The sequence below is a fragment of the Hibiscus syriacus genome, unplaced genomic scaffold (assembly GCF_006381635.1).
Source record: "Hibiscus syriacus cultivar Baekdansim isolate YM2019G1 unplaced genomic scaffold, ASM638163v2 tig00113096_pilon, whole genome shotgun sequence".
Lineage (NCBI taxonomy): Eukaryota > Viridiplantae > Streptophyta > Magnoliopsida > Malvales > Malvaceae > Hibiscus > Hibiscus syriacus.
In genome coordinates, this window is record NW_024063440.1 from 1,090,906 (window position 1) to 1,102,837 (window position 11,932).

Consider the following 11,932-nt stretch of genomic DNA (forward strand, 5'->3'; position numbering starts at 1 on the left):
GACGATTAGAAAAGTTAATGACGTTCAAATTTCGGATATATCATGTAGGGTACAATTGGCTGAGTGAAGTAATTTTTAAAAAAAATTTAATTACCATGTTACACATCTGTTAATAGGTTAACGAATCGATAACGTATGAGGGATCATTTTATATTAAATCAATAATATTATTTTTTTAATAATAAATCAATAATATTAGAAACCATTATATAAGGATCATCTTCTTTTAATTTAAAGTTCATAGAACATGACTTTCGCATAGTTTATAATTTGCAATGCGGCCCACATAAGTAATAGGTGAGGTGTGAAACCACCTACCTTTTATCCAATGCAACTCCGAAACCGCACTTCACTTCTGCAAAATCTAAGTTCGGAAGCCACGTGTGAAAACCCCACAAATTCATCATCAGTGTACCTCCACCCCACCATAAAACCACCAAAGTTTACAAGTAAAAAACTCACCTTATCCAATTCTTTTTGCACTTTCCAATCACAAGACATCATCAACCGTTCGATTCACACCAAGATAAGTTAGATCAACGGTCCAAATCCAACCTTAGACCTTGAAATAATCAACAGAAATCAGTTGAAGGAAGCAGCTTTTTGCTTTCAACTTCAAGAGACAAAGCTATTGTTCTGGAATTAAACGAAGGCTTCTGTTGTGGGAAAATTAGGTGTGGCTGAAGTTTTGGGGAAGGCGAATCTGTTTACAGCTTGTAACCATAGCCAGAAGAAGAATCAAGAATTTTCTAGGTAATTTCTGGATTTTGTTTAAAAAAGAATAGTTTTCCTTCCTTGAAGGTGAAATCCCAGGCTTTGAGGAGTGGTTTTAATGGACAAGGAGTGGTTTTTTTAGAGAAGAAAAGTGCGATTGATACAAGGTTTCGTCAAGTCCCCATTAAAGCACAGGTTGGTTTAATTATCTTTATTTTTTGTTCAATTTTTAGATATCCTTTTTGGAGACAAAGCTGTGGGAATCTTCTTAGTATATTTTATATGTTTCAGATGCAAACTGGCCTTATTGGTAAAACCCAGAAGTGGTGGGAGAAGAGAGTGCTACCAAATATGAAAGAAGTGACATCTGCACAAGATTTGGTGGACTCTCTTTTGAATGCTGTGGATAAACTTGTTATAGTAGATTTCTTCTCACCTGGTTGTCGTGGCTGCAAGGCTCTTCATCCCAAGGTATAAGAATATGCATTTGAAAGGTTATATATGTGTGCATATATATTGTTTTTCGTAGTTGCGTGTGTATGTCCATGTATTTGTATTAATACTAGTGAATTTGGGTGCTTGGATTTGGCAGATTTGCCAATTGGCTGAGATGAACCCAGATGTGCAGTTCCTTCACGTGAAGTATGAGGAGCATAAATCCATGTGTTATAGCCTTAATGTACATGTGTTGCCTTTCTTTAGGTTCTATAGAGGAGCTCAGGGGCGTTTATGTAGCTTTAGCTGCACCAATGCTACGGTTAGTCCTGTTTGTATCCTTCTTTTATGCATGTTAGTTATCAGTTGGCTGTGTTATTGTCCAGGGCTCTACAATTTTTTGTTCCGTTTGCTTAATTTGTGAGATTGTCGAGAGATCGATTGCTCTGCTTCTTGAATGCAACCGGTTAAGCATGCTGTTTGTCGAGTTTTGCCCTGATATGTGTTGTGATCACAATGATAATTCCACAGATCAAGAAATTCGAAGATGCATTGGCCAAGCACATACCGGACCGATGCAGCCTATCGCAGACAAAAGGTCTTGATGAGAAGGAACTTCTGGCATTAGCTGCCAACAAAGACCTTTCCTTCAACTACTCACCGAATCCAGTTCAACCAGCAGAAGAGGTCACGGTATCGAAACCAGTACCCATGGTATCTTTCGAGCTGAAAGAAAGCGAGGAAAAGACCTTGGTTGGTGCTGGGAGATGAAATGTGGTTTGATTTTTTTGCCAACCCCATTCCACTCCCTATCGTCACTGTTCAATTACAATAGTACCATCTTCCTGTTCATGTACTAGTGTTGAGTGTTGATGTTTCAAATGAGAAACATAGTAAAGTTGTGCAGGCTTTTGGATTTAGATTTTTTTGGGATCCCAGTCTGCTAGAGGAGCAACTAAGTATGTATATTTTAGGTTGGTTGTCATTAAGGAGAAAAAAAGAGTGTTACTTATAAGAATCATGCTCTATTGTATGGTTGATATTTCAGGCAGTTCTATATAGTAGTAATGCATTTATGTATGTAGTCCTCCCTACTTTTTCTTCAGTTGAAATGGGCATCCCTGAAAATGACATGTCAAAATAAAAAAAAAGTGGCATGCATTTACTCTCAACTCCCTACTAAAAGCTGAAAAAAATATCTACTGGTTTTGGATGGTCTAGAACTCATGGAAGCTTCAAGAATTGTCTTCTGCTAGTACAGTTGGCAATTATCTTCAACCACTGGTTAAAATTTGCAGCACTTTTTTTGATCTAATTTATTGAAGGATAGAAACATGTCCTCAAAATTAATGAAACGTAGAGAGATTTGGTTTTGAACAAGTTTCTTTGATTAACCTTAAGCTTCCTCCTTGATCACATCCAAAGTATCCAAAATCTGAAAGTAACGCAAATTTCAAAGTTTCTGATTCTGCAAACTCTTTCGCTTCTGTTATGTTTACATGTGTCCAGGAACTATCCACTGAAATCTTGTCTGGTGGTGCTATATGCTTGAAATCTGTGTTTTCCTTAGTTTAATGACCTTTATCTCCGACAACCAGTTATCGTCCACCCTTATCCCTTCTTCCGTTCAAACTAACCTTTATCCCAATCTCTCTTATCAGATCATTATTATCCTTCTCACCAGCGGCGGATGTACATAGGATCTAGTGTTTATCTCGAATTTCTTTATATTAATTATTATTTTATTAGTGGTGTTCATATAAAATTTTATTTATATAAAATTTCTATTATTAAAATATATATGAAAATCCTAAAAAATATTTCTATATCGTCACTACTTATCACTTAAAACTCATCTAATTCGGCGAACTTCCTCTATTTATACTGTCGACTAGTGACAGAGAGAGGACGATGAGAATTTATGAAGAAGAGAATATGGACAGATAAAAATAGTGAGACAAAAAAGCAGAGAACAAAGAGATTTACTTGGCGATCATCGATGCTCAGAATGGTATTTTAAGATCTAAACGGTGAAGGTTAAAGATAAGAAGAATCACAATCGATTTCATCTAAGGACATAGGAGAGAGGTTGATAAGAGTGTTTTCGAATGATACTGCAAGTTTAGGTGTTGCTACATTTGGCTCTCGTTCAAGCTAAAAAAAACACACACACACACACACCCAGATATTTGATAGATCACTTTTCTGAAAAATGCTTTTAATCGTTATCTTTGGTTTTAGGTGATTCCGATGGCAGTGATTAGTGGTAAACTATTGCCTTCATCGTCGGAGTGATCGGAGTGGGTTCTTTCAATCTCCACCTCATTCGGCGACGTGCACTTGAATATGCTACTAGTCACTTTGTTATGTCGGAGGTAAAATGACACAATCACTCTCTTTCTCAATAATACTACTATTATTTCTCATTCAATGCTCTATTTTGAAGCTTCTGCCTCTGTGATTCATCAATTCTTCTCGTTTTTAACTTTTCTTTTTGTTATTTTTCCCTAATTTAGAAAGAGATTAGATTTCTCTTTTGAATTAATTACTTTTCCAAGAGACTGATTAGAAGGAAGTTTATATTTTAAAATTTAATTATTGAACGTTTGTGTTTTCAGCGAGTGATGTGAAGGCGATGGAGTTGGGACTGAAAGGAAAATGGTATTTTCCCCTTTACTTTTATGACAAATTTCTACAGTTTTTGATGATTATGTTGATCGTTGCGAGTATATACTTACTGAACTTGAATTGTTTTCAGTTTTTAATATATGAAGCTGAATCCATTGCCAGACTGCAGTGTAGGGTATATATTTAGAATAGCATTTAGCTCGTGTTCTGTTCACCAAGTTAAAGTTAATCCGCTCATATAGGGGTCCTTTCTCTCCTGTTATTCATTGTGGCTTTACATGAAAGTATTCATTCATTTATGTTTGGCATTTTTATAGATCATTAGATTATTTTGAATTGAGTATTGTTGATGGGAAAATTGTAGTTATGTCGGTTCATTACTTTTGATATGAGCGGAGAGACGCAATCAGTGATTATGAGGAATTAGAGAAGGAGATGATGCACGATGTGGAGAGAGAGATCTAAAGATAGAGTTCGAATTCTTTTTCCCAATCATGACTTTTATATTGAGCCGCTAGTGTCGTAATGATGGTTATCTGTAGGTCGTTCGGGCACATAGATATGGCTGTCGGATAATAGATATGGCTCTGGAAGATCCGTTCATGTCAAGAGACTGATTGACCGAAGGATATAGAACTCTGGAGATTTTGAACCGCAGATTAGTTCATCCGAAGATTTCAACAGCCAGAAGAAAAACAACGGAAGTGCGGCTTGCGGAGGAATCCGGAGAAGGTACAACAAGTATATTTTGGAAACTCTTAATCTTAAAGCTTGAACATGCCCTTCTTTCTTTTAACAGAACAATTTTCAGATATTGTTCATATGAGTTCTTTTCTTCTTAATCTTAAAGCGTTGTGACTGTTGTTTTGCTTCCCAATAGCTCATTTGGGTTCTTTTCTTCTTGGCTTACCTTCCTATTTGCAGGAGCATTCTATTGCTACTCTCAACAATGCCATCGGGAGAGCTCTCGATTGGTATGAACTTCACAAATTCTGGATTTGTTTCTTTTAGTTTCATATTTTCCCCCAACCAATGTGTTTTACATTTATGGACTTCTAAGATGAACTTATTTGTTCATAGATGTGAAAAACCATCATGTTTCGATCCATGGCAAACTCAAAAAGGTAATATGCCAAATTCAGTTATTGCCTTGTACATGTTAGTTGAGCTTTGATGAAATAAACCACATGGGGTACATTCATGTAGTTAGCAAGAGTTTCTTAAGTTGGCTGATAACATATGCCTATAACTGATCAGTTTGCATGAACTAAAAGAATTCTAAGTAAATAACATGAATAGATAAATTGAACAATATGTAAAGTATATAAATCTTAAATGAATAGACAGAGATTTGTTAGATACCTTTTTGGCAACTAATAATATATGGAGATGGAGATAGAAAGATAGAATCACCAACACTCCTAGCATGAGAAGCAGAAAGAAAAATGTAGCCAAGGACAACTCGCGGACGGATCGATCAGAGAAAGAGTCGGCAAGTCATCCTTGGCTACACCATTCTTTCTAAGCTCGAATGCTAGGCTGGCGGTGAATTTCGGGTGGCACAGCTACATATCGGAAACCCGAAACAAGGAAATGGAAAAGGAGAATAAGTAAGATGATGAAACAGGAAGATGAGAGAGTTGATATGGTGATGGGATGAGGGTTATATAGAAAACGAAAGGCAGAAAGGGTGATATTTTTGGGTTGGATAAAATTTGCAACAATAATGATCTAGAATCGAGGTGATGAGGACAGCTAGCTGAAATCCAAACCATGTATTTGGTTAATTGGTCCCAGTAGTCGTACGTAGAATTATGTGATAAGATTTCTTCATTTCTGTCCTGTCCCACTTCCCACTAGGACACATACTGATAGTAAATCAGCTAATGAATTCACAAGCAACATCGTTTTCTATACTTCACATATCATTAATCTGTTTATGGAATTTCAGGACAACAACCTATAATAATTAGTGTTATAGTTTCAATATATATATATATATATATATATATATATATTTTTAGTTTTAATCTTAAAATTATATCTTATTTGTTGATAAATTTAGACTTGTGTAGAGGCAAGACATATAAGATATTGATTGGACAATCTAGTATCACACTTACCTATAACTGTCTTATATGCCTTGGGACATAGGTTTGAACGCCACCAATAATCAACAATATAGTCAGAAATAGAGAATAAAATTAAAATAAACTAAAATTTGAAGATTAAAAATATTTTTAATTTTTAAATTAAAGATTTTTATATGCCTTTCAGTTTCTTTTTAACCTAAATTTGATTTTATGAATGATGGTAAATTAAGCCGCAGTTTTGACACCCTTGAGTGTAGAGCGCCCACTTTTATCTTGGTTTGCACAAAAGAGTGATTCAATTGTCTGTTGGTAAGCAGATCCGTTTCATTTGGACACTTGGCCTGAGTTCTTAACTTTTTACATAAAGTTGCACCGTCAAAATATCAATAGATTGATTCAAGTGATAAACAATTTAATATCACTTAAGTATGTCTTGAGTTTGAGTCTTTATAAGTAGAAAATTCTTGTTGGGAGACTCATTTATCACAATTAAATGTACGATCTAAATCGATTCAAATTAATCAAAACAAAGCATTAAGAATCGAAAGGATAACAAAAAAAATTACACCGTTAAACTAATGTATATTCATCATACTACAAAAATATTTTATCTCAAAATATAACATTTCTATATATCAAGTGAAAATATAGACGAATGGAGAATATTATATTAAACAATAAACTTATCAAATTTTAGAGAAAAATTAAATTTGTAAAATTTTAAGAAAGAGAATAATAGGTTATCAATAGAAAAATATAAAAGAAATTACAAAATTTAAGAGAAAAATTAAATTTGTAAAATTTTAAGAAAGAGAATAATAGGTTATCAATAGAAAAATATAAAAGAAATTACAAAATTTAAGGAGAACGATTGTCTTGGGCCACTCCTCGATTCAGCTGGATGAAAATACACCTTAAAATTCAAATTAAGTTTTTACTTGTGTAATAATTAAGTAGTACTTTTTACTTGGAAAAAAGTGGGCTACTTTGATAATGTGAGGCACCTCCATTTTTATACAAGACAAACAACAAAACGGCCATGCATATTATCATTGGTTGCCCACTATTTCATGCTATCATCAATCATTTCAAGGTTTTAGTTAAAAATCTTGAAACAACACAATTTTTTTATATAAAAAAATTAGTTTTTAAGAATTTTCCAATTTTTTTAAAAATATATTAATCATAATTATGATTTTGAAAAAAAAAACATAAAGTTAAAACAACTTTTATATTTTCAGGATTTTTTGTTCATTATTATATATATATATATATATATATATATAAGTTTTCTCAAATTTTTATTACACATGTTCTGTTGTCGGATAATTATTTTTTTTATAATAGTTAATATTTAAATGAAAAATTCTACAACTTCGTCGAGCATAGATGAATACAATTAATGATAAATACTATTAAATTAATTTATAAAATGTTAAATTATAAAGTACTAAATGTATAATTATAAATTAGTTAAAAATTAAAATGTAATTTAATTAAAATGTAATTTAATTAAAATACAATATTTATAAAAAATTAGTTTTTATAATTTTATTTTAATTATAATTAGATCAAATATTAATTTGAAAAAATTATAAACCCTAGTTTATTTTCATAGCTTTGAAGTCACCGTCGTTGTCACTGTCGTTGTTGCCACCGTTGTCGCCATCACCGTCACCTCCACCATAGTTGCCGCCGCCACTGGTATCATCTTTCATAATCGATTTAGTCTTTGTTGTTCGTCGGTGGTGAAAGATGATACCGGCGGTGGGGCGATAGTGGTGGCGGGGTGACAGTGGCGACGACAGTGACAAGACGACGTTGACAGGGGCAGTGACGATCGTGGGACAGTGGGAGTTTTAAAGCTATGAAAATAAATTAGGGTTTATAAATTTCTCAAATTAATATTTGATCTAATTATAATAAGATTATAAAAATTAATGTTTTATAAATATTATATTTTAATTAAATTACATTTAAAGTTTTAATTAAGTTATAATTATAAGTTTAGTACTTTATAATTTAACGTTTTATAAATTAAATTAATGGTGCTCATCATTAACGGTGCTAATCATTAACGATATTCATCCGTACTCGTCAAGCGTAGTAGCATCATCCTATTTGAATATATTATTCAAATAATCTAGATTAGGTATTATATAGATCTATTATGAGATAATTATCTTAATCTAATTTTCTTTATTCACAGAATGTTTCACGCTACTAAATTAACTAATAAATAATGTGTTAAATACCTTTTTCTAATAAAAAATAACACTGAAATAATAGATATAAATAATTAAGAATAGAATGATAATAAGAAAACAATTGAAGAATATATTGAACATAAAGTAAGGATTAAATTAAAGTACTGAGACTTATTCACCAAAGTAAGGTGTGCGATGCGGGTTTGTCCGAATTAGTCAAGGTAAAACATTGGAATCGAGAAGATAAATATATATATATATATATATATATATATATATATATATATATCCTCTTTTAAAATGAAATGTCCTCCTTTTATTCACATATGGATAAGTATATGATTTAAAATATTTTGATTTAAACTATGCTCATAGCTTACAACTTATATATATATATATATATATATATATATATATATATATATATATATATATATATATATATATATATATATATAATATATATATATATATATATATATATATATATATATAATATGAAAGAAAAAAATAACCACTTAAAAGGTAGGGCGTCATTTGTTTTGTTTCTATAAGACATAATTTTTTTCTAGTTTGAATTTGTGTCATCTCTTCGTTTGGTGATTATTTTATTAATGACTTATTTTTGATTAATTTCTTTTGTTTTAATAAATAATTACATTTAGAGATACACACTTGATTTTATATTAAAAGACAAACTTTTAAAATTTTAAGAGTGAAAACAAATTATAAATAAATATAGAAAATATGATAATTTAAACTTTTAGAGGGGATTGTTTCAACTGCCTCACTCAATCATTAATTCATTATAATTATTTGAAATAATCATGTTTAAATTATAATAAAATTAATTATTAATTATTAATATTATATTTATTATTGTATTAATATAAATTATAATTATGTTACATCATTTATAGAAAATAAAATTAGAAATAAATATTATTATCAGAAGGAAAAAGAAATGAATTAGGGGAACAGTGAAAAAAATTTCACCGAACTGCCTGTCTCCACTCTTTGGAAAGGAAAAAGAGACGATGAACGTATAGGAAACTCGTCCACCGACCTTAGTTTTGGCATCCACAGACTTTTTTTATTTTCAAATTTCCTCTCTATTTTTAAGACTGACCGACATCATACGTTTGAATATAATAGAAAGTCGAAGATTTCTACATATACAAAGACTTAAACGTATCATACTACAAATCACTTGAATCAACTCCCACCTATATATTAATTATGTATAACATTCTAAAAAATATTTATCAAATTTGTATTTCCTTTTCAGGTTTAATAGGTGAGGACACATCATATTAGATTTAATTTAACACATGTTTTAAATACATATTGTGTTTTCCTTCTTTGAAGATAAAATTTATTTAATTTATCCATCTTTTAAAAACAAATCCAGTTTAATCCTTGACAATTTATGCTTAAGTTACATGGGAAACACTTTCCTGGCTGCATCTTTTACAAGAAGATATAAGATCATCCATGTTTTCTTTATATAATTACTACTATTCGATTTAATATTGTAAAGTTGAGGATGATCTTCCTAACTAAGTTTATTTCATTTATAAATACTAAAGTACAAACCTCTAACCTTATTATCTTATAGACCATCCATTGTTGATATACTGTCATCCATGTTATCGTGGAAAATGGGAGCAGAATCATACAGTAATTGTGGGGCTTTGTCGTGGGAAATAAAACACTAGTGAGAATTAGCATGTTACTTAATCCGACAAATGATGTGCCAACAGGGACCCACCAATAGCATCGACGACGTGGCAGGAACCAGATCACACTTTACAACCGGATTGATTGCCTTTGCCTCACCTTTTCGGTTGTTTCATGTCATGTTTACACTTTCTTCAACTTTATGCCCAAACCCCAACTTGCCAAACTATTATTAGCCACCAAATTATTCAAGATTAGTCTCATGAGATATTAATTAAATATTTTTAACTCCCAAGTTTATTTCCTAAAAGACTTTTAGAATCGAGTGATTTTGGTGATTAAAGATTAAAGAAAGTTTTATTTTTTTTAAGTCTGAATCAAACATTTATTTTTATAAAATATGTGTACATTATCAATTGTTAAAAAGATTTTGAACATGTATTAATTTAATTATCCCAGATTAATGAAAAAATTTCTTGAGTTGTGTGACAAATCATAAATGAAGAAGATATGTTCAAAAACAAAGGTAAAATAACCCATCAAATGACACCAGTAGTAAAAGAGAACATTGTTCTCTCTATAAATTTTATCTTTAAACAATTATGTCTATAAGATATGTGTATATTATTAATAATTAAATATTTTTTTAACAAATATTATTATACAATCACTGCATTATGTAAAAAAATAATAATAAGGTGAAAGGGATAGGTTTCTTCATATGTGGGTTTGATTAGGGATATCTTGGAACTCGCATTCTCCATACCCAAATATGCCCCACTTGATGTAGTCTACGTACAATGAAACTGCTTTCAATACTATTCATATATTAATGTTTTCCCTAATTAAATTGCCTTCACCGTATACTATTTATATTATTATTATTGTAGTAACTTGGAGGTTATTTTATAAAATTAAATAAATCAAAATTATGAGTTTTTAATAGTATGTGGTGATTATAAGACAATATTTGTTTATAATATTTTTTAACTATTGAAAGTAGACACATTTCCTACAGACGAAGTTGTTTAAGTCCGGAACCTCAAAAGAGAATAATATTTCTTTTACTCACCAAACTCACTCGATAGATTAAAAAGTTATGGGTTTTTAAATGCTTAAAATCTTCTAATGAAATTAGTTTAATTAAAGTTGGTGCGAATTGTATATCACATGGACAATCCAACGGTTAAAAGTTTATAAATCTTCAAAAAGAAGGTGAATTCTTATATGGATGAGACGAGAAAGGATTATATAAGTCAATATCATATATGTAAATATTATAATATTACCAATAACCAGTTGATTTAGTGGGATGAGATACTAGATTATTTAAACAAAGTCAGTGGTTAAAGTATAAGTTTGAAAAATTCAATTTCTCAATGAAAAAGGAACTTTAATATTTTCCAAAAATATCTCTCTTTTCCATTAAATGTTTTATTAAGGAGGAGTTTTGCCAAAACAAATTTTTTGTTATATGAAAAAGGAGAGATTGTTGAACTATGTTTTATAATATTTTGATATAACAAATTAAGGCAAAATGTTTTTGGACTTGATTGAATTTGTTCAAAGTTTTTAAAAGTTTTCAAAAAATAATTCAGAGTCCATTAAAATAGAATTTGAGCACAAAACAATATTTCTAGGTACATAGTACTGATATTGTTCTTACAGTATCGATACTGCAAGAACAATATCGATATTGTTCACGTGGTACTGATACCAAAGGTAAGAGAAATATTGATACTCTCAAGGTAGTATCAGTACTACATGTTGTTTTTCAACTTGCTCATATTCCAGAATGCAAAATAGGTACCGATACTCAAAGGGGTATCGATACTACTTTACAAAGTAGTATCGATACTAAGAGCATAGAATCGATACTAGTCAAGCCCAACGTCTAGTGACGACCAGTTTATTTAAAAAGTATAAAGGAAGTATCGATACTCACTAAAGGAATACCGATACTCTCTGTCCTAGGCAATTTTATTTTTCAGAAAAATTATCCCCAACGGCTAGAAACGACCACAAACTCATTCCAACTTATAAATAAAAGTTGAAGACACTTGAAAACGGTTATCAACACCTATCCAAGCATTCATACACAAGAGAAAAGTTTTTCAATCTTTATTTTTTCTTTCTCTTGTAAATATTTGTGTTTGAGCTTAATTGTATATGTAG

General features: G+C 30.8%; 1 protein-coding gene and 1 long non-coding RNA gene across 2 annotated transcripts; both read left to right on the forward strand.

Moving 5' to 3' along the window:
- Nucleotides 1–632: 632 nt before the first annotated feature.
- Nucleotides 633–2,185, forward strand: LOC120185273 (thioredoxin-like 1-1, chloroplastic). The gene is made up of 4 exons (XM_039189543.1): nucleotides 633–909; nucleotides 1,006–1,185; nucleotides 1,307–1,471; nucleotides 1,681–2,185. Exons 2-4 carry the CDS (start codon nucleotides 1,006–1,008, stop codon nucleotides 1,918–1,920), a joined length of 585 nt encoding a protein of 194 aa, XP_039045474.1. The 5' UTR covers nucleotides 633–909; the 3' UTR covers nucleotides 1,921–2,185.
- A 780-nt stretch (nucleotides 2,186–2,965) lies between these two features.
- LOC120185328 lies at nucleotides 2,966–4,874 on the forward strand. The gene is made up of 5 exons (XR_005522109.1): nucleotides 2,966–3,275; nucleotides 3,391–3,524; nucleotides 3,768–3,810; nucleotides 4,320–4,509; nucleotides 4,702–4,874. It is a non-coding gene; the product is annotated as an uncharacterized LOC120185328 (long non-coding RNA).
- Nucleotides 4,875–11,932: the final 7,058 nt, after the last annotated feature.